The 23,835-nt window shown below is 35.8% G+C and overlaps 1 protein-coding gene across 6 annotated transcripts in view; it reads left to right on the top strand.

Moving 5' to 3' along the window:
• The first annotated feature begins 8,205 nt into the window (after nucleotides 1-8,205).
• The window catches only part of ADAD1 (adenosine deaminase domain containing 1), a 107,583-nt gene continuing 91,953 nt past the window's right edge, over nucleotides 8,206-23,835 (top strand). For 2 of the 6 annotated variants that reach the window (XM_045055901.1, XM_019829003.3), the window contains exons 1-6: nucleotides 8,207-8,339; nucleotides 8,901-9,080; nucleotides 9,810-9,998; nucleotides 13,045-13,212; nucleotides 19,392-19,460; nucleotides 23,685-23,810. In XM_045055901.1, coding sequence (XP_044911836.1) covers nucleotides 8,288-8,339; nucleotides 8,901-9,080; nucleotides 9,810-9,998; nucleotides 13,045-13,212; nucleotides 19,392-19,460; nucleotides 23,685-23,810 — 784 coding nt within the window. In that variant the 5' untranslated portion in view covers nucleotides 8,207-8,287. Of the gene's footprint in view, nucleotides 8,340-8,376; nucleotides 8,552-8,900; nucleotides 9,081-9,809; nucleotides 9,999-13,044; nucleotides 13,213-19,391; nucleotides 19,461-23,684; nucleotides 23,811-23,835 lie in introns of those variants that run through there. The other 4 variants (XM_019829001.3, XM_011281674.4, XM_045055902.1 and 1 more) reach the window with 3 other exon arrangements.

Raw genomic sequence — 23,835 nt, 5'->3', positions numbered from 1 at the left:
GGTTCCACTTGCCTTCTCAACTCCCAGAAGCTGCCCCAATGACACAGCCTTGGGACAGTAATTCTGAGTAGGGTGCTGAGATCATCTGAATGATATATGCAATTAAGCCCAGTTAATGCCTCTATATAAACTTTTAAATTTGACAGGTGAGTGCAGAAATCTACTCATCTTGTTGTCACCCAAGATAAGCATTATATATTAGTTCCTTTTGCTTATTAAAACTTGCCATCTACCAACCTGGAATGACCTACCTCTGTCTTTAGTCTCTCCCTGTCCTCTGTGTATGAGAATCAGTTTCAGATTACACCCAGAAAGCTCCCACACCAACACATTGGAGCTTGTGAACCAACATGGATATTAAGCTTGAGGAAATGAAGACTAACTCAAAGAGATATCTGCACCCCCATGTTCACTGCATTATTTACAATAGCCATGATAGGAAACAACCTAAAGTTCCATCAATATATAAATGGATAAAGATGAAGGGCACCTGGGTGGCTCAGTTGTTAAGCTTCTGACTTTGGCTCAGGTCATGATCTTGCAGGTCATGCTTTCAAGCCCCGTGTGGGGCTCTGTGCTGATGGCTCAGAGCCTGGAGCTTGCTTCAGATTATGTGTTTCCCTTTCTCTCTGCACCTCCTCTGCTTGCACTCTGTCTCTCTCTCTCTCTCTCAAAAGTAAACAAACATTAAAAAAATTTTTTAATTAGATGGTTAAAGATGATGTGATACACACATGCACAAACACAACAGAAAACTATTCATCCATAAAAAATAAAATCTTGAGGAGGAGAAGTTAAGATGACATAGAAGGAGGACCCTGGGCTTTCCTTATCCCTAAAACACAGATGTATTGAGGTCAGATCCCTTGGAACACCCAGGAAATCAATCTGAAGACTGGCAAAAGGATCTCCACGGTTAGAGGGAGACAGCTTGGCAGGTTCAAGGCTTATTTTAACAATAATATCAAAGCACACCTAGTTAAAGTTTCAAGCACTCCACCACTGCAAGCAAGGAGAAGCTCTACAGAGGACTAACCAGTGAGAAAGAGCAGCCAAACACAACAGCAAGAGGGCATGCACACAGTATACACCAGAAACACTTCCCGAAGTGCCAGGCCCTAGACAGTGTATGACCCCCTTTTTAAAAAATTTTTCAAAAATGTTTATTTATTTTTGGGAGAGAGAGAAGGAGGAAGAAAGGGAGAGGGGGAGAGGGAGGGAGAGAGACAGGGAGAACAAGCAGGGTAGGGGCAGAGAGAAGGGGACAGAGGATCCAAAGCAGACTCTGCATTGACAGCCCAATGCAGGGCTCAAACTCATGAACTATAAGATCATGACCTGAGCCAAAGTCAGATGTTTAACCAACTGAGCCACCCAGGTGCCCTGTATGACTCCTTTTTAATATAGCATTACTCTCAGGTGCAGGAAACATAACAACCTTTTAAAACTTGCAAAACACAGAAACTTAGCCAAAATGACAAGATGGAGGAATTCTCCCCAAAAGAAAGGTCAAAAAGAAATCTCAGCCAGGGACTTGCTCAAAACAGATATAAGCAATAAATGTGAACAAGAATTTAGAACAACAGTCATAAGACTACTAGCTGGGCTTGAAAAAGCATAGAAGACACCAGAGAAACCCTTGCTACAGAGATCAAAGACCTAAAAACTAGTAAGGCTGAAATTAAAAAATGTTATAACTGAGAAGCCAAACTGACTGGATACAGTCACAATGAGAGTTAAAAAAGCAGAGGAGAGAAAAGGCGATACAGAAGATTAAATGATGGAAAATAATGAAGCTGAAATGAAAAGGGAAAGGAAACGGTTACATCACAAAAGGAGACTTATGGAACTCAGTGGTTCCATAAGGCAAAATAATATCCATATCATCGAAGTCCCAGAAGAAGAGCAGGAAAAAGGGGCAAATGGTTTATTTGAACAAACTTTAGCACAGAACTTCCCTAATCTGGGGAAGGAAACAGGCATTCAAGTCCAACAGGCACAGAGATCCCCACCCTCAAAATCAACAAAAACAGGTCAACACCAAGACATATCATAGTGAAACTTCCAAAATACAAAGATAAAGAGAGAATTCTGAAAGCAGCTAAAGACAAAAAGTCCTTAACCTACAAGGGTAGACACATATGTTTAGGAGCAAACCTGTCCACTGAAACTTCACAGGCCAGAAGGGAGTGGCAGGAAACATTCAATGTGCTGAATGGGAATGCAAATTGGTGCAGCCATTACGGAGAACAGCATGGAGGTTCCTCAAAAAAACTAAAAATAGAACTACCCTTCAATCCAGCAGTTTCACCCTATGATCCAGCAATTAAATACTTAGGTATTTACCCAAAGGACACAAAAGTATAGATTCAAAGGGGTACATGCACCTCAATGTTTATAGCAGCATTATCAACAACAGTCAAACAAACTATGGAGAAAGCCTAAATGTCCATCCAATGATGAATGGAAAAAGAAGATGTGGTTTGTATATATTATGGAATACTACTCAGCCATCAAAAAAATTGAAGTCTTGCCATTTGCAATGATGTGGAAATAGCTAGAATGTATTACACTAAACAAAATATATGAATCAGAGAAAGACAAGTATCATATGATTTCACTCATATATGGAATTAGAGAAGACAAATGAACATAGGGGAAGTTGGGGGGGGGGGTGGAGAGAAGAAAGGGAAACAAACCACACAAGACTCTTAATGATAGAGAACAAACTGAGGGTTGATGAAGGCAGGTGGGTGGGAGCTGGGCTAGATGGATGATGGGAATTAAGGAAGGCACTTGTTGTGATAATCACTTGTATGTAAGTGATGAATCAATGAATTATAGTTCTGAAACCAATATTGCACTGTATATTAACTAAAATTTAAATTAAAAAAAAGAAAAAGAAAAAATAAAATTTTGCCATTTGGGACAAGATGCATAGATCTTAAGGGCATTATGCTAAGTGAAATAAAGTCAGATAGGGAAACACAAATACTGTATGATCTCACATAAGTTTGGAATTAAAAAAAAAAAAAAAACAGACTCATAGATAGAAGAGATTGGTCATTGCCCGTGGCCAGGGGTGTGGGGATCAAAAGGTACAATCTTTCAGTTATAAGTCCTGAGCATGTAATTTAGAGACCACGGTGACCATAGTTAGCAACACTGTATTGTATAAAAACATAACTCATTCTACTGTGTTTTTGCTTTATCTCACTTTGCAGATATTGCATTTTTTTTATAAATTAAAGGTTTGTGGCAACCCTAAGTCAAGCAAATCTATTGGTGCCATTTTTCTGAAAGCATTTGCTCACTTCCTCTGTGTCACATTTTGGTAATTTTCACAATATTTCAAACTTTTCAATTATTACTACATTTGTTATGGTGATCTGTTATCAGTGATCTTTGATATTACTGTTGTAATTGTTTTGGGGTGCCAAAAACTGCACCCATATAACACAGACTTAATTGATAAATGTTGTGTACGTTCTGACTGTTCCACCAACCAGTAATTTCATTCTCTCTCCTTGGGCCTCCTAATTCCCTGAGACAAAACAATCTTTAAACTAGGACAATTAGGGGCACCTGGGTGGCTCGGTCGGTTAAGTGTCAGACTTCAGCTCAGGTCATGATCTCGCGGTCCCTGAGTTTGAGCCCCACGTCAGACTCTGTGCTGACTGCTTAGAGCCTGGAGCCTGTTTCAGATTCTGTGTCTCCCTCTCTCTCTGCCCCTCCCCTGTTCATGCTCTGTCTCTCTCTGTCTCAAAAATAAATAAACGTTAAAAAAACATTTTTTTTAAATTAAAAAAAAAAAAACTAGGACAATTAGTAACACTAAAATCGCCTCTAAGTGTTCAAGTGAGAGGCAGAGTTTCTGTCTCTCACTTTAAATCAAAAGCTAGAAATGATTACGTTTGGTGAGGAAGTGTTGGAACTGGAGACTGGCTGAAAGCTAGGCCTCTGGCACCAAACATTCGATTTGTGAATGCAAAGGAGAAGTTCCTGAAGGAAATTAAAAGTGCTATTCTAGGGAACACACAAATGATAACAAAGTGAAGCAGCCTTATTGCTGATATGGAGAAAGTTTCAGTGGTCTGGATAGAAGATCAAAGCAGCCACAGCACTCCCTTAAGCCAAAGCCTAATCCAGAGCAAGGTCCTCATCTCTTCAATTCTATGAAGGCTGAGAGATGTGAGTAAGATGCAGAAGAAAGTCTGAAGCTAGCAGAGGTTGTTTCATTAAGGAAAGAAGCCATTTTCATAACATAAACGTACAAGTTGAAACAGCAGCAAGTTATCCAGAAAACCTAGCTAAGATAATTAATGAAGATGGCTACACTAAACAACAGATCTTCAATGTAGACAAAACAGCCTGCTGTTGGAAGAAGATGTTATCTAGGACTTTCAGAGCTAGAGAGAACTCAATGCCTGGCTTCAAAGGAGAAGCTGACATTCTTAACAGCTAATGCAGCTGGTGATTATAAATTGAAGCCCATGCTCATTTGCCATTTTGAAAAGGGTCCTTAAGAACTGTGCTAACTCTACTCTGCTCATGTTCTATCAAAGGAACAACAAAGCCTGGATGACAGCATGTCTGTTTATAACATGGTTTACTGAATATTTTAAGCTCAATTGACAATGCACTTGATCACCCAAGAGCTCTTATGGAGATATATAATAAAATTAATGTTACCTTCATTCTTGCTAACACAACATCTATTTTGCACCCCATGGATGAAAGATTAATTTTCACTTTCAAGTCTGATTAAGAAGACTTAATTTTTAAGGCTATAGCTTCCATAGATATGATTCTTCTGATGGATATGGGCAAAATAAACAGAAAACCTTTTAGAAAGGATTCACCGTTCTAGATGCCATTAAGAACATCCATGATTCATAAGAGGTCAAAACATCAACATAAACAGGAGTTTAGAAGAAGTTGCTTCCAACTTTCATGGATGACTTTGATGGGCTCAAGACTTCAGAGGAGGAAGTGATTGCAGACATGGTAAAAATAGCAAGAAAACTACAATTAGAGGTAGAAACTAAAGGTATGATTGAATTGCTGCAATCTAACGATAAAATTTGAATGGATGAGGAGCTGCTTCTAATGGATGAACAAAGAAAGTAGCTTCTTGAGAAGGAATCTACACCTGGTGAAGATATTGTAACGAGTGTTGAAATGGCAACAAAAGGCTTAAAATATTACATAAACTAAGTTGATAAAGCAGCAGTAGGGTTTGAGAAGGATTGATTCTAAATCTGAAAGGCATGTGAGTAAAATGCTACCAAATAGCATTGTGTGCTACAGAAAAATCATCAGTGAAAAGAAAAGTATTGATGCACCAAATTCATTGGTATCTTAAAGAAATTGCCACATCCACTCAACCTTCAGCAAGGCCATCCTGATCAGTCAGCAGCTATCAATATCAATGCAAAACTCTCCACCAGCAAAAAGATTACTACTCAGATGATGGTAGCATTTTTTTTTAGCAACAAAGTATTTTTAAGTTAAGTTTGTACATTGTGTTTTTAGACATATTGCTATTGCACATTTAATAGACTACAGTATAGTATTAACATTACTTTTATATGCACTGGAAACCAAAAAACTCATTTAACTTTCTGTATTGTGACATTTGCATTATCACAGTGGTCTAGAACTAAACCTGCTACATCTCTGAAATACACTAAAAGTTGCTAAGAAAGTATATCAAAGTATATCTCAAAAGTTTTTACCACAAAAAAAGAAAAAACATTTGGGGAATGGATTTTAAATCGTCTTATTGTGGTGATCAGTTCATAGTATATACAGATAACAAATCATTACACTGTACACCTGAAACTAATTTATGTCAATAGTATCTCAATAAAAAGGAAATTTAACTGAGAAAGCATATTTAAAAAAAAACACCACAGTGATAACTTCTTGAGGCAAGATCCAAAGATGAATGAAAATTAGTGAAACTCCAGGGTGAAACAAGATATTTGCATAACCTCAAAATATCTCCTTCAAAATGTTTATTAATATGGTGATTTTAATATATGTCCACAAATTCTGTGATACTCTCTCTGGGATGGAATCCTTCTAACAAAGAGTACAGAAAAGAAAAATGGTAACTTTACAGAAGAGAAACTGGAGACACAACCTTAACCAAGTCATAAAGTTAATATCAGCAATAGCTGCTAACATCATGTACTCCCAAATATGCTATGAGAAGTGAACTTCACCTATGTAGTCGTCTCCCCAAATACTCTTATCTCTTGCATAACCATGAGAAAACATTAGGCAAACCCAAATTTAGGGCCATTCTACAAAGTATTCAATCACTACTCTTCAAAAGTGTCAAGGTCATGAAAAAAAGCAAAAACTGAAAACTATCACAGGCCACAGAAGACTAAGACGGGACCACTAAGTGCAATGTAATATCCTGGATTGAATGGACATTAACTGAAAAACTAGTGAAATCCTAATGAAGTGTATAGTATAGTTAGTAGTGTTGTATTAATACCAATTTCTTAGGTTTGAAAATTGTGCTATTGTTACATAGAATGTTAACAATAAGGAGGGGCACCTGGTGGCTCAGGTTAAGCGACTGACTTCGGGCTCAGGTCATGATCTCACGGTCTATGAGTTCAAGCCTGTGTTGAGCTCTGTGCTGACAGCTTGGAGCCTGGAGCCTGCTTCGGATTCTTTGTTTCCCTCTCTATCTCTGCCCCCTCTCCTGCTTGCCCTCTCTCTCAAAAGTAAGTAAACATTAAAAAAATAATAATGTTGACAATAAGGAAAACTTAATGGAAGAGTATAAGGAAACTCTGTGTTATCTTTACAATTCTTCTGTAAATCTGAAATTATTTTAAAATAAAATATTATTTATATACACTTTAAGAGTAATTTTTATGCATTCCTTTAACTTCTTGGCCTTCTATTTCCATTCCATGTCCCTCCTCAAATTTGATCCTAATGTAATTACATGTTTTTGTACTCAGAAGTTTTATTCATCCCTATCATACTTCTTGGCAACACCATTTGAATTTTTTAATTTCCTGTAAGCAAAAGTCTCTAAATGTTAAGGAAAAAGAATTCTGCTTTGAATTATCATTACAATTATTAATGGGCATTTGATCAAAGTGACATATCAATACATTTTGGTAATCACTAAAGAAAAATATGCCTTTACTGAAAATGCATTACTTATAAGAGGAATTAAGGTTTTTTTTTCCTTCCAATTAGCCCACGTATTTGTGGGCGGATATTACTCCTTGCTGTAATGAGGTAGAATACCATCAATTCTATTGTTCTTTTTCTTTTAAAATGATTTAACCCTTGAGAAATCTTGCCTATATAAAAAAAAGTAGGGGAGCATTTATATATTGTAATGATGCTATCACTCAATTCTTCAATTCCTTCTGCGTTACATGCCAAACTCGATTGGTAATTTACTAAAGAAAAATAGAGCCAGGCATTAGCCAGAAGGTAAATTAAGTAAGTAGTCACAGGTATAGTGTGGTCTTAATATTCTACTTAGGAAAGAGGGGAGGGCTTGAGTCTTTACAAGGCCATTCTTTTAAGGTTATTAAAAAAAAAAAAAATCAGCTCCCTTGGATTTGGGCCAAAATGGACTTAGCATACATCAAAATCCTATCTACAACACCATAATGTATATAGATTAAAAAACAAATTGCCTTCATGGGTAAATTTATTTAATTTACCATCTGTCAGCTAACACCTCCATTAGGGTCTCCTTCAACCTTCACGAGTGCAAAGAATTGAAGAAAACACCCACAATGGGTTTATCACTCAGATATTACAGCCATTAGCTTTCAATGTCCCCACCTGTTTTCATGATTGTTCATTGTTTGGTACCAGCAGTGAAACTAATGCAAAGTCCAAAGTTTTTTTTTTTTTTTTTTCCTGTAAACAGTAAAGGCACTGTTGAGGCCAATCCTTGTCCACAGGGGCCTTCTCAGCATAACCAGAGATAAAACGAAAAGTTTCTTTGAAACCATCCACACATTGGTACCCCAGGGACACCCCCAAGCACCCCGGCTCTAACACAGTGCTTCATGAAAACGGTAGCGCCATGTGTGTGGAGGGCATTGGGTACGACAGTAGAAAGGCCTGGCTGCGCAGCTTTACCTGACTTCCGTGGCAGTGAGGGCCCCTTAGGGGGGTCTGGGTACTCACGCTCAGAGAGAACAAGGTCGGCATCACAGGACGTCGAATGCGTGACGCCCTACGTCTCTCCGTTTGTTGACGCAGGCCGCACAGCCCAGAGGGCACTGCCATGGCGCTGGCGCAGGCGCGAGCGCGGGGGCGGGAGCACAGCCCCGCAGACGGTTGGTGATTGGATGAAGAGGGTTGTGGGGTGTTAGTCCGCGTACTGCTGGGACGCCACCGGGCAGCTTTTGAAAGATGCAGTTCTGGCCTCGTGAGCCTTGAAGCCCGAGGTCGAACCGGGAGGAGGAAGCAACGGCGGTGGCAGCTGCGGCTGGCAAGCCCCCGGCCTGCCGCTAGGTCTCCGACCTACAGGGCAGGAAGCACAATTTTGGTGGGTGGGAGTTGGGCTGGAATCGGCCTTTGAGAGTCTTATGTTTTTATGTTTAATTTTCTGTTTTTCTCTGACCCCCGGGTAGATGTAGGGGCTTTTCCGGCCAACTGTTTTGACTCTTCGTTACCCTTTTGTAGCAGCACTTAGGGAAGGGCTATAGGCGGGATGAATCCCGTGCCTGTTAAACCTCTAGTTACAAAGCAGTCATGACATAAGTTAACGAGATTTAGTTCTATGTCGTGTGTGTTCAAGCCATTTATGGGAATATATATTATTTTTAATTTCAGATTATTTTTATCTAATACTTTGGGTTTCTTTTGTTTTCTGCCAATTTTCGTATGATTTATAGGCGAGAAAATGTCTGGCAACAATGACTGGTTTCAGAGTTCCCGGGTCCCTAGCTTTGCTCAGATGCTGAAAAAGAACTTGCCAGTTCAGCCATCAGCCCAGACGGTAGCTACACCCACAGGATATTCTTCAGAAAGTTACAGCCTGTCGAATATGGCATCCAAGGTTACGCAAGTGACGGGTATGACTTCTTTTTCATTTGCAATAATGTCTGAGTTAAGAATCTGGGATGGCCAGTAAGTATTGTTGAGCCTCCAGTTTAAATGTTCCCTGACTATATATCCATTTACCAGTGGCTGTGTCCCATCTGGAACTCAGATTTGACTCTGAACACTGAAGGAGGCCTGTAGAAATCTTTCCCCTTGCTATGCAATTAATTATTTTACTATTTAACCACTTAAAGGCTGTCTTGCTTTTTTGAGGTGCAGTTGTGTTAGCCCCCTCAGGGAAGAGACTGAACTTACACTGGTTTCTATTCCATATATCACTGAGATTAAGTACAAAGCAGGGACAAACACCTAAAGTCAATTGATTTCGAAGTGAAAAGTAATATAAAACAGTGAATGGGAAACAAACTTGTCTTAGTCCCAGGACTATGTCCTCAGTCTAGGTCTTAGTGACATCATGTGTAAAAAAATGACTTTTGAGAGCCTCTGAAAACCTTGACCTCACTTAATGTTATGACAATGATAGTACTTCTTTGCAAATAGTTTGAGTACTCCAAAAGGTATTTGTTTCAACAGGTTGCACTTGTCATGTGTGCCAAAATTTTTTAGTAGAAACTTACCTGTAATGAAAAACAATTAGATCTATCAGGGACAATCTTCCATTTTAGGGGAGGATTTAGTGCTTTTACTTTTTTTATTATTATTATTTTACAGAACTGACCACTGTAAACATTTATTTTTAGGTAATTTTCCAGAACCATTGCTTTCCAAAGGTCTTTCATCTACTTCAAATCCTGTCCTTCCTCCAAAAAAAATACCCAAGGAATTTATAATGAAATACAAACGTGGAGAGATAAATCCTGTGTCAGCTTTGCACCAATTTGCACAAATGCAACGAGTTCACCTTGACCTTAAGGAAACAGTAACAACAGGCAAGTGGAAAGTTGTATCTGGTTATTGCAGTACTGGAAAATACCTTCCTATGAAAAGCATAGCAAACCGGTGCCTAGATGGCTCAGTGGATTAAGTGTCCAACTTCAGCTCAGGTCATGATCTCATAGTTCATGGGTTTGAGCCCCATGTTGGGCTCTGTGCTGACAGCTCAGAGCCTAGAGCCTGCTTCAGATTCTGTATCTCCCTCTTTCTCCACACCTTCCCTGTTCATGCTCTGTCTCTCAAAAATGTTAAAAAAACATTTTTTTGAAAGCAAAGAGTACAAGTGGTACTAAATTTGGTTATTTTCTATATTCATGTAATGTTGGGGTTAGGTAACTAGTATGTTTTGACAAATAGACTTCAGAAATTTTTATATTCATACTTTTCTGCAAATAACATACATGTACAAAATTTTTCTAATCATTGAATTTTAATTTTTTGTGTGTGGCTAGTTGAACTGAAATCCCATTAGTGAAATTCAAGTGAAATGAACTGAAATTCAAATGAAATTCTGAATTTCACTTCTAAAAGTGAAACTAGGACTTGGATAGTATATCGAAAATAGTATATGATGAATACTCTTTCTGCAGATGTGTGTGACTGTTTTCTCCGTTCTCGCTTAAACCACCTCCCAACCAGAAGGGTCTTTTACCACATTGTGCCTGTGGAAGGCTGCAGGAGTAAAGATCAAATAAAATGCAAACAGCAGCCTCTGATCTCTTTACCTTATGACCAATGATTAGATAGAACTTTCGGAAAGTAGAGGGATAAGAAAATAAATGCTCTTGGGGTGCCTGGGTGGCTCAGTTGGTTGAGTGTCTGACTTCAGCTCAGGTCATGATCTCGCAGTTCATGAGTTCAAGCCCCACATCGGGCTCTGTGCTGGCAGGTCAGAGCCTGGAGCCTGCTTCAGATTCTGTGTCTCCCTCTCTCTCTGCCCCTTCCCCACTCATGCTCTGTCTCTCTCTGTCTCTCAAAAATGAATAAATGTAAAAAAAATTTTTTTAAGAAAATAAATGCTCTTAACAGGTACTGACAGGCTAAAAGTATGAGTCAAAGAAACACAATCCTTAAAAATATATATATATATATGTGTACACATATGTGTGGGTTCCTATGGGTATTTGTGTATAAAAACACATTATTAAGTAGCTTGGTTTTTACATTTTCTCTTACTGATACTAACTTTTGCCAACATGGGTCTCAAGGTATCTTTGCAAAAGGATTTAAAGTTTTTGAGATTTTAGCAAAGATTGTCATAGTGAAGTCAAGTTTCCAGTCTGTTGTTTTGAATGAAATAACTGGTAAACATGTGACAAAAATAGAGTCTTAATATCGCGGGTGGGAGTTTTCCAAGGTCTAGTCACTGTAGGTGGGATAACTTCATGATTGGTACTGTGGACTTTATTTTTGTGTCACTAGTTGTATTTCCCTCCATTCTTCTCAGAATGCTCTTGGAAAATGTAAGCTGTTGGTCATAGTAAGAAAAAAAATGTGAGGGCAAATCTTCATTGAACTTAGGAAAAGCTGCTCACAACTACAACCCATTGATAAGTAATGATATTTACTTTATGTGTATACTACTAGTTGAATAATCTGAATGAGTAGGTTTAGTAATGACACCAGAGTATATTTTAACAACTCTACAGGTGATTTAGATAGATACTAAAGTTTGAGAACCTGAAGCATGATGGGATGAAGCTTAAAGGCTCAGTACTCTGACACAGAGGTCTTATTCACAAATTTGATGGGTCATATCTCACACATAATAATCTCACCCTTGTTAAATAAATATACAAAATATTACAAGGTTTAGTAAGTTGGGACGGGAACCTAGGTGATCATAATGAAGGAATTTGGGAAACTGAAGTCATAGATGGTGGGAGGAAAGCAATTTACTCAAATGTAGTCAGGAGTTACTTGTAAAACTTTGATATATATGGAACCCCAGAAGTTAGTGTAATATGTAAGGAAGTAATAATAACAGTGGTGATGAGGCTTATGTGGAGTGACGCTGCACCTAGCCATCCATAACGAGTAGAGACTTGCATTAACTAGAGAACTTCTAAAGTCTGAATACCAACAAGTAAAACTTGAACTGGAAAAATCTTTGGCCTATAAATTTAGATGATTCCACTTCAGTTTTCATTAGGCAAATATGAAAACTAGGTAAAAGTAATTGTGTAAAACTAATCCTTCTAGGAATTTTGGATGACTGGACATTCAGTATAAAACTGTTGTTTGTTTTGGTTTTCCTCGTGAATTCTCTCCCCTCCACTTGCCTTTAAAGTTATGGTGGTTTGAATTGCTTACCATGACACCCTGATTGGTTCACAGGATTTCTTCAAAGGGATATTTTTGTTCTGGGGCTTACAAGAGTATCAGAGTACTCAGAAGGTGGGAGAAGAGAGATGTTGCCAGAGGCTCCACATTTTACCTCTTGTTGGTCATTCAGTAGATATTTGGGTGCTTTCTATTGCCAGGTATTTCTTTATACAAGACCCTGTCCCTCCATGTATGATCTATACTCTAAAGCTGGCCCTACTGTTCATGCTGAATTTGGAGCTAACCTGGCTGCCTGATGAATTCCTCAGAACTGGTTCAGGGGTTCATCCAGCTTTGCTTTTAACCTGCATTGGCTGTGGGGCACCTGGCCATCTCAGTCGGTTAAGCGTCCAACTTCAGCTCAGGCCACAATCTCACTGTCCATGGGTTTGAGCCCCACATCAGGCTCTGTGCTGACAGCTCAGAGCCTGGAGTCTGCTTCGGATTCTGTGTCTCCCTCTCTCTCTGCCTGTCCCTCTGCTTTGCATGCTCTCTCCTTTGCACTCTCTCTCTCTCTCTCCATCTCTCAAAAATAAAGAACATAAAAAAATATTTAACCTGCATTGGCTGTAATAAATAAAATAAAATAAAACACAAAACTAATAGGCCAAGATAGTTTTCCACAGTGTTTGTACTAGGATATTTTTCTTTATAAAATGTCATTTGCAAGAACATATTATGAATTGTTGCAGCATTCATTCTGACTTCTTTTTCAAGGTAACATTATGGGACCATATTTTGCTTTTTGTGCTGTGGTGGATGGTGTTCAATATAAGACTGGACTGGGACAAAACAAAAAGGAGTCTAGATCCAATGCAGCAAAATTAGCTCTTGATGAGCTTCTACAATTGGATGAACCTGAGCCAAGAATTTTAGAAACATCAGGTAAATACTCTTGATTATAAATGTTTGTAAAATTAATCTTTTTCCAGAAGGAATCACTGAAGGATTTGTTAATGAAGAATTATTTGGCAACTACAGGAGAGAAATGGCAGAATTTATTTTCTTCCATTGCTGATTGCTGACATATTTAATGTTAGTTAAAATGCTCCTGTATAGGGGATTGAGTACACCCATTGTGATGAGTACTGTGTAACAAATGTATAGAATTGTTGAATCACTATATCATACACCTGAAATTAATATAATGCTGTATATTAATTATACTTGAATTAAAAACAAAATAAAAATAATAGCAAAGGAAAGAATACAAAGATTTTATATAAAAGAAAAAAATACTCTTGTATATTTCAACACCAAATTATATGAACATGTTGGCTGAATTATCTGATAATTTGTCAGATTCTCAAGAGCTTCATATCCAGAAACTTGATTTTCTCTGTAGTTCATTGGATTCTTATTATGCGCTTTAATACTGTGCATTTAATGCTTAGAGTTTTTAAATGCAATTTTTGTGAAGTTGGCTTATATTAAATTCAGTGATGGTAGAGTTATTGGAGAAAATAATGGCCTAAAGTAACACAGCAAATAGGTTAAGTGTAAATTCCAGAATTAATTGCTGAAGGTGGAATATTGACTCTGAACAGACAAGTTATTTGCCCTCTAAATGCAAGCTTCATCATTTAAAAAGGGAGGACATTAAAAAAAAGAATAAATAAAAAATAAAAAAAACATAAAAAGTGGGACACCAATAGTAACTACCTCCTATGCTGTTATTAGAATTAACTAAGTAATGTATGCAAAGCCCTTACCTAGTGTTTAGTGAATAATTTGTAATAAAATGATGGTAGCTTTTATTACTAATAATCAATTTGAGGAATATGTTACCATGTTATATATGCTAGCATAGTAAGCAAATTTTGTCATAGTGAGCAATTTTTGCTCATTTAACAGTAGATTACATTTTGGTTCATCTGTAAATGATAACTTTAAAAAAAGAAAAATCTGATTTAAACAGTGATCATAAACTCATTCTTTTTAAATACAGATCATCACTTTATTTTACTACTGGGCTTTTTTTTTGGTTTGTTTTTAGTCTATTCATTTTGTCTTTCTTAATACTTAAACTTTTTGTTCTATGTTCAACTCTTCTTTCATGTATCTTTATTTTTGTTGTTTAAAACTAATAATTAAAAATGATTTATTTTGCCACATCTTGTGAGTTTTGATGTGTGGTTTTTTCATTGTTTTCAAATAGTTTGTCATACTTTGGATTTATTAAGTACTTAAGAACATACTTTGTTAATTTTCACATTATTTTCTCTTCACTATTTTTCAGGTTTATTAATTAAAGGGCTAGGTATGATGATTCTGGTATATGTCTTATACATGCTGGCACTATAAATGTCATTATCCTTATTTTATTGAAATGCTTTCATTTTTACATGTTATTTGACCTATAGAGCAGTGATGCAGTGATTTCATGTTGTTACAGTGTATATTTTTTTAATTCAATATAAAATAACTTTTTTATCTTGTATATTTTATGTTATATATGTTTTGGTCTTGAATTTTTTGAAATTCTCAGTTTGATACTTTGTTAAACTTTGTATTGGTCCAGTGTCTTTATCCTGTTGTTTTGTTTTTTTTTGTTTTGTTTTGTTTTTTTTATATATATTTTTTTCAACATTTATTTATTTTTGGGACAGAGAGAGACAGAGCATGAACGGGGGAGGGGCAGAGAGAGAGGGAGACACAGAATCGGAAACAGGCTCCAGGCTCTGAGCCATCAGCCCAGAGCCTGACACGGGGCTCGAACTCCCGGACCGCGAGATCGTGACCTGGCTGAAGTCGGACGCTTAACCGACTGCGCCACCCAGGCGCCCCCTCTTGTTTTGTTTTTAATGATTTTCTTTTGTGCATAAAATTAGATTTTTTTGACCTAGTCAATAAATATTTCAATAAAAAGCTTTAACATTTGCACTTATTATGAATGTCTGATGTCATGTTATGCATTTTTTTTTCCTTTTGTCCTGTGGATAATGTTTTGACTTTTTTTCTTTTAAATATTTAGAAAGTACTGATTTTAACCTAGAAATTCTTTCCTAATATGAAATCACTTTTGATAATTTTGAGTTCTGATTTTATCATTTGATAATTTTGTCATCTTTACGAGTGTTCGTTTTTGTCCATCATTCATTTATCCATTCTCACACTGCTTTATGCCCTGAGTGAACAAATTTTACTCACCTAGAGCTTAGTGTGACAAGTGATTTATTTAGATTTATTTTTTTATAGATATGCCTTTGCCTTTCCAGAGTCTTTAACAAATTAATGTAAAATGTAGAACCTGTGACAAATAATATTCTTAAGACATTCTTTCAGTTTATTTATTGAAATCCTTTATATGTGATTATTTTATCAGCTATCAGCCCATCTAGGTACGTCCCCAGCAATATTTTCCCAGTTTCCTTCCAATAATAGCATGCAGCAGAATGAATAAATCAATAAATGTTTTCAGGATGTACTATGTTCCAGGGCCTGTGGTAGGTGCTGAGGATCTAGAATTACATAAGACCTGTCCTCTACTCTCAGGGAGCTAAGATGTAAAATGCTTTGTTAAAATTAAGTTAAAATCTATCTACACAATTTCCCAAGCATCTAACTTAATCATCAGAAAATGTTTATGGTTGGCTTCTAATGATAAATACTTGAAAATGCTTATTTAGGGCTAGCAAATGTTTTGCCTGGTGGGATATGATTTTTAGTTTTTAAATATCTATCTTTTCCCTTTTTTTGTGAAAATTAAAACATTTTCCCATCTCCACTGGTACCACTTTTATTTTCAATACCATTGTTTTCTCAGAAAGTGCCAATAGTGCCTTAATTATGACTAAAAGTTTTTAATAATGTATTTTCTGTGGTCACAGAGCCTGGTAAAAATTTAATTAAGTCACCTTTTTCTTTACAGTGAGTTACATTTTCTTTAAAATGTCCTAAACACTTAAAAACCACATTTTTAATTTTTTTCAAAATTCTGAGCTCAAAAAAATTATTTTCCACATATTGCTTATTTCATATTTTGTACATGGTGTTTTTTAAGTATAATCATAATTGTTAATTAACTGTATAATGTTGCTCTAAGTTTTTTCAAGGACAGTGTTATTAATAATTCTGTTAGGTTTTGAAAATCTTAACACTTTTTATACAATGATTTAAGAATCTGGTTCTAAGTTTAGCTTATTTCAATACTGCTTTTTTAAAAAATTGAGGTTTTTAGTGTGGTAAAATAAAATTTTGTACTGCATATATATAAAATATAAATTTTAGTATCGTAATCGTTTTAAGTGTACACTTTCGTGTTAAATATATTTACTTTGTTGTGTATCCAATATCCAGAGCTCTTTTCATCTTGAAAAACTGAAATTCTATACCCATTAAAAAATTACTCATTCCTTCCCCACCCCCACTCCACACCAAGCTCATGGCAATTACCATTCTATTTTATGAGAATTTTTCTAGGTACCTCAAATGGAATCATACAGTATTTGTCTTTCATTGCTGACTTCTTTCACTTATCATTATGTCCTCAAAGTTTTTATTGTAGCATGTATCAAAATTTCCTTCCTTTTTAAGGCTGAATAATATTCTCTTGTATGTATATACCACATTTTGTTTATCCATTCATCAGTTGATACATACTTGGGTTGCCTCAAATTTGGCTATTGTGACTAATGCTGCTATGAACATAGGTGTACGAATATCTCTTTGACATTCTGGTTCCAATTCTTTGGGATTTATACCCAGAAGTGGAACTGCTAGGTCATATGATAATTTTATATTTAAATTTTTAAGTGCTGCTGTACTGTTCTTTATAATGGCTGCACTATTTGACATTCCTGCCTACAGTGTAGAAAGGTTCCAGTTTTTCCACATCCTCACCAATGCTTGTTATGTTCTGGGTTTTTTAAATAGTAGTCATCCTTTTGGGTGTGATGTGGCATCTCATTGTGACTTTGATTTGCATTTTCTTCCTGACTAGTGATGGTGAGCATTTTTCATGTGCCACTTATATATCTTCTTCAGAGATATGTCATACTCCATTCTTTTGCCCATTTTTGAATTGGGTCATTGGTCTTTTTGTTGAGTTTTAGGAGTCCTCTATCCAGTAGTTCCCTTCTTATTCACAGTTTCACTTTCTGTGGCTTTACTTACCTGTGGTCAACTGTGGTCTGGAAGCAGATGATTCTTCTTCTGACATGTCATCAGAAGGTCAATAGTAGCCTAACACTACATCACAATGCCTGTGTCATTCACTTTACTTCATCTCATCACATTTTATCATCTCCCGTTGCAAGAAAGGTGAGTACAGTACAATAAGATATTTTGAGAGGACTATATTCACATAATTCTTATTACAGTATGTATATTCTATTAATTTCTTACTATTACTAATTTTTTCTAGTTTATAAATTAAACTTTATCACAAGGATGTGCGTATAACATACATGTTAAAAACATTGTGTGTGTGTGTGTATATATATGTGTGTATGTATATATATATATATATATATATATATATATATATATATAGGGTTCAGTATTATTTGCAGTGGAACTAATCACCTCAGATAAGGGGAGGACTGCTGTATATTCTGGATGTCAATGCTTTATCAGATATGTGAGGTACCTATGTTTTCTCCCTTTTTGTGATTTACATTTTACTCTGTTATTAGTGGTTTTTGATTCACAAAAGTATTTAATTTTGATAAAATCCCAGGTTTTTATTGCCTGTACTTTTAGGGTCATATCCAGGGAATTATTGCCAAATCCAGTGTCATCATCAAGCTTTTCTCTTTGTTTTCTTCTAAGAGCTTCATGGCTTTTGCCCTTATGTTTGGGTCTTTGATCCATACGGACTTAATTTCTGTATGTAGTGTTAGGTAGGTGTCCATCTTTAATCTTTTGCTTGTGAATATCCAGTTTTTCTAGCATCATTGAAAAGATTGCCTTTTCTGTTTTTGAATGATACTGGCACCCTTGTCAAGAATCATTTGACAAAATAAGTGAGAATTTATTTCTGCATTCCCTGTTCCGTTGGTCTGTATGTCTTTATGCCATTACCATACTGCTTTTATTTACTGTCACTTTGTATTAAGTTTTGATATAGTGAAGTGTGAGTCTTCCACCTTTGTTCTTTTTCAAGACTATTTTGCTTATTTATACAGTGCCTCTTGAGATCCAGTGCCACTGGTACAGTCACATTTTCTTTATTGAAATTATTTGTGCTTGATAAATAGGATTTAATATCTGTGTTTTTCACTCTACTTGTGCCTACTGCACTAGTAAATGGAAAAAAAAATCATCTTTCTTTGAGTTTTTAATGTTCTGCTTTTCTAAAGTCCAGAGTGTATATATCTATAGTTAGCCTTTGCTTAACTAACAAGATGGCATTGCTAATCTTTCCTTGCTAACTTTTATGTATTTGGCCTGTATTTCATCTTAGTCAAAATGAAGTCCAGAGGAGCAGCTTTTTTGCTTCCTTTGTCTTTATGAATGATTCTTGAGAGATCTAATATCTTGAACCTTTGCTCCTGGAGCCTCTTCATTTAAACTTTTATGATCTTTTTTTGTTTCTTTGGTTTAGTGTTCTTTTTTGGTTTGTTTTTCCTAGATTCCCTAACTTGGGAAACAAATTGGAAAGCCATTGCAAAGAATGAGACTAACAGCTTTGAAAACTTTGAATGAAGTATCCCCCTAGGAAAAATGATAATTCTCACATATTAAATTTTTGATAGGATAATAATTTTAAGTATTTTGCATAGTATTACTGTAAATAGAGAATTGTTCATGGGCATCTAAAACAAGGTTTAATTTTAAATGTTTTTCAGAACATTGCATCTATTACAACACCAACTATATAGTAGCAATTATGCTTGTGCTGATAAATTAGGAAATCCAGAAATGTGTTTGTATAATTTCAGTAAGGCAGGACATTTACTAAGTCTGAGCTAATAGAGATTTGATGGCCTAGAGTTGGCAGAACTATACAGAAAAAATAATCATTTTTAGATAATCTAATATGTGTGTTACATAATAATAAGGTACCTGCTTTTTGGAACATGGAAGCTTCACGTTTCTTTACATTTTTATTTTATTTACAGGTCCTCCTCCTATCCCTGCAGAACCTGTTGTTTCACCTGAACCAGTCTATGTCTCAAAAATACATTATGGTAAGAAAGTCCTTCATAATGATATTTTTTTAGAAGCGGAGCCCAATAAAAAGTTATAACAACATATAATTAAAATATGCTCAGGTGGGGTGCCTGGGTGGCTCAGTCAGTTAAGTGTCCAGCTCTTGATTTCAGCTCAGGTCATGATCTGACGGTTCATGAGTTCAAGCCTGACATCGGGCTCCACGCTGACAGCACGTAGCCTGCTTGGGATTCTCTCTCCCTTCTCTCTCTGCCTCTCCCACACATGAGCTCTATCTCAAAATAAACTTTAAGATAATTTAGGTATGAAAATACATTAGTATTTTATCATTCAAACCTATCAGACTTCTACAAGGAGAAGAATTTCCTTCTATATTGTGCTAAAAATGAGAAATGAGGAATGGAGAGGAAAAATTGAAGAAATGGCTTTTTTCATATGAGGAGATGGTTCATCAATTTCATATATCTTCTCTTTTGAGAATGCTTTTCTTTTGTAGGCTTGTCATTAATGAAAACCAACAGCTTTCTGGTAGTGCTTAATGGTTGGGCATTCATTTTAAATAATCAGTTTCTTAATCGCAGTTATTTGTCACACAAGCTCAGGAAAACTATGACTGCAATTGCAGTTACTAATTACATGAGCAAAGATCAACTACTTCTCCATGTACCTTAATTTTTCCATTTGTAAAATGTCCATAATAATAATTACCTCATAGGGTAATTGTGAGGATTCCATGTAATCATATATGTAAAATACTTAAAGCAGTGCCAGTAGATGCTTCCTAAATAGTAACGTTTTATTATAATACTTTGTCATATTCAATACTGTATGGTAGTTATTGTATACTTTTCCCATTCATTGGTTTATGAATCCTCTGAAAGTCAGGAAATTACTCTTTACTTCTTCATTGCCTACATAGTGGTAACATTTCAGACTTCAAAGTTTAGAGTATTTATAGAATTAAAATGAAAAAGAGCCTACCTTTCTCTTTTCTATGTCTGCAGATTAGGATTTGAAAAATGAGTTTTATGCTTAGTCAAACTTGTTTTCTGTTGTCTTTTTTTTCTCATTGTTATTGTTATATCTCTTTCTCTAAAACAGAGAAAGACCCTGCACATTTATGAGTTTGTTTGCAGTAAAAGGACCAGACCAGGGAAAGTAGGCACATTCAAATGGCAAAGTCTATCAACAGTTTAATATAGTCACTTGATCTAACAGTCATAAGAATTGATGAAGACAAGGGAAGTGAGGGATCAATCCAGCAATAGTCATCTCTTAATATGGAAAAGGGCTCTGGTCTGTCTTTTCAGCCTCTGTGGGCAATTTTAATGAATAGTGGGGTAGAATCTCCGGTCAATGATTGACAAATAACAGATTATGATTACCCTTAGAAAACAGATCAGTCTGTGGGGAAGAAAGAACATATGTTAACAGTATGTTTAAAGAAATACAAGATTAGGGTCAGCTTTGGTAGGCTCAGACAGGAGTCAAGTGTCAGAAAAAGGAGAGCAAACATCATCCTTCAAACACAGCAGTTGGATGTTATTGCCTTTGAAGAAAAAAGATTTGAGACTCACAATAATTTCTGAAACAGATTCTGCTATGCCAGTTATAGAAGATACCACTATTTCACAGCCTGTTCGCTCTGCCATATCTCTGACTGGACCATATCTTCATTAAAAACAGTGATATTTTGGGAGGCACCTGGGTGGCTCAGTCTGTTGAGCATCCGACTTCAGCTTAGGTCATGATCTCACGGTTTGTGAGTTCAAGCCCTACATCAAACTCTGCTGACAGCTCAGAGCCTGGAGCCTGCTTCAGATTTTGTGTCTCCCTCTCTCTCTGCTCCTCCCCTGCTCACTCTCTGTCTCTGTCTCTCAAAAATGAATAAATGTTAAAAAAATGATATTTTGGCTTTGAAGATAAGTTCAGATTACACATGATACTAAAAACACATGACACTTGAAATTGGCAACTTGAAATCAAAGAAATGGTGTTACTTGGGATTATGTATGTCATGTTCTTATCTCATTCTTCATTTTCAGTAATTTGTGAAATCATTTTATTTCCTCAATAGCTGGAACACATGTCATAAGGAAAATGATACTACTTATTTTTTTACATGCATGGTACTAAGAGATAAAATTTAGTACCTAAGATTTGATTATATTCACAATATTATTTCCTTCAACACTGAATTAAGATCAAGAGGATTACTGATACATTGTTAAGACCCAAGTGTTCTTTATGATATTTAGGTGCAATCTTTTAATGGGTAGCAAAACATTCTCTTGCCCCATACACGATTCTTACTCTAGCAGTACTAATTGCAGTGTGGTTTTCTACTCCATATCGTAATACAAAATAATTGCTAACTACATGTGGTATAATTAAACAAATTATAGTACATTTATTCTATAGATCCATCAGGAAGGATGTGGTAGTTACTATGTCTATCCTTGAGTGATGACCAAGACCAAGTAAATGCAAAGGGTGCATTTCAGCATGTCCCAGTTTTTATATTTTGAAGTGATATATGTTTATAGATTCTAAAAATTTCTGTTAAGAACTAAAATAGTGCCCACATTTGGTGAGGGAACCTCTGAATGTAAATCTTTATATTGCTGTTTCAGTTAAAAAAAAAAGTAAAATTTTAAAATATCCTTAAATGAATACTGCTTCTTTATGATGAGTTTTTGGTGATAAGCAGAGCCAAGATGCTGAAAATTTCTCATTTACATTTTTACTGCATAAGGACCAAAAACTAATTTATACACCACACATTGATGGTTTTGACCAATTTTAGGTAAATGTCTGCTAGCATGCAATTATAATAATTTTTACCTCCACATTGTATGCTTTGCGATGAGATAAAAGAATATAGCCATTACTTTATTCTTTTTTCTCTCAGAGCTTCATTTTGTGATTAATTTTGTGAATGTTCTCATTCTTCTTGATAATGTGAATTTGGAGTTTATTTCAGCCAATAAAATAGCATTAACAGTATTAACAGAAAAATTAAATATTAACAAATATAAACAAAAGCATGCAAATGACCTAACTATAATGTGTTGTATCCAGTTAGCAGAATGTTAGCTGAGACCAACATCAAATTTTTATTACTTGTGTGCTTTTAATGTAATTTATTATTGAGCAGGTCAAAAGAATTTCTATGAAAATTATAATCAATTATTCATTTCATATATACATAATGCATGATAGAAAAGTTCTTTCATTGCTTTTTTTCCTCTGAAAATATGAAATGGGCTACAGACTACTTGGTAGACTGCTTAGCAGCCATCATGAAACATGAGGAACTGTCAGTGTCTTACAACTAAACTTTGAGAAACACTGTATGGTATCAGGTGATTCTGCAACCTCTCATTCTCTAAAACAAGGGTCCTTCAGTAGGGATACACAAAGCAACAAATGGCCAGGGCCCTACCCCAGAATCTTAAGTTCTCTCATGTTTTTAAAAATTTTTTTAAATATTTTTATTTGAGAGAGAGAGAGAGAGCAGGGGAGAGGCAGAGAGAGAATATGAAGTGGTCTCCACACTAAGAGTAGAGAACCATATGTGGGGCTCGAGCTTATGAACCATGAGATCATGGCCTGAACTAAAGTTGGACGCTTAAGCAGCTGAGCCACCCAGGTATCCCTCTGTCATGTTTAAAAAAAAATCCATGGGTAATTTCTGATGTATATTCTTGATTATAAACTGTTCTGTGGTAATCCTGGTTACTTAACACTGTCTTTATCCCCTTTCAAAGTTTAGGACTTTTTAGTAGGAACATGGAACTATATCAAGGGTCTAAGTGCTCCATGTTTTTCAGTGGTTCTCAGTGGGGCAAATACTAAGGAATGTATTTCAATTATCACAATGATGAGGGAAGACTACTGGCTTTCAGTGAGATGTTGGTTGTCTGGCAATGTAGAATAATCCTATACAACAAAGAAGTGTGTCTTAGAGGAGTTTTGAATATTTCAACAAATATATATAGATCAGTAACTCTCTAGTGTGTAATATGAAGACATTAAGAGAAATTTTCTATAAAGCTTAATAACATGTTTTATTTGGAATGGAATGCTTTAAAATATCAGTCATGATGTAAGTTATGATTTGCTTACACATCTATAAGTTACAAACTCAATTGTTAAGGTTGTAATTGGAATAATAGAGGCCTCTGCAAGAAAGCACAGTGTTCTTCAAATTCATACTCCATTTGATTTTTTTTTTCCAGAAGGGAGACATATTCAGCATGGAAAGATATCACAAATTGTTAAAGAAACATTTAATCAACTAATATATAATCATTCAGAATATCTGAAATGTAGCAATTCATTGGCTGCTTTTATAATTGAAAGAGGTAAGTCCAAATACATGGGATGTGT

This window comes from Felis catus, chromosome B1, assembly GCF_018350175.1.
Source record: "Felis catus isolate Fca126 chromosome B1, F.catus_Fca126_mat1.0, whole genome shotgun sequence".
NCBI classification, from domain to species: domain Eukaryota; kingdom Metazoa; phylum Chordata; class Mammalia; order Carnivora; family Felidae; genus Felis; species Felis catus.
This window is presented reverse-complemented; position numbering and strand designations above follow the sequence as displayed.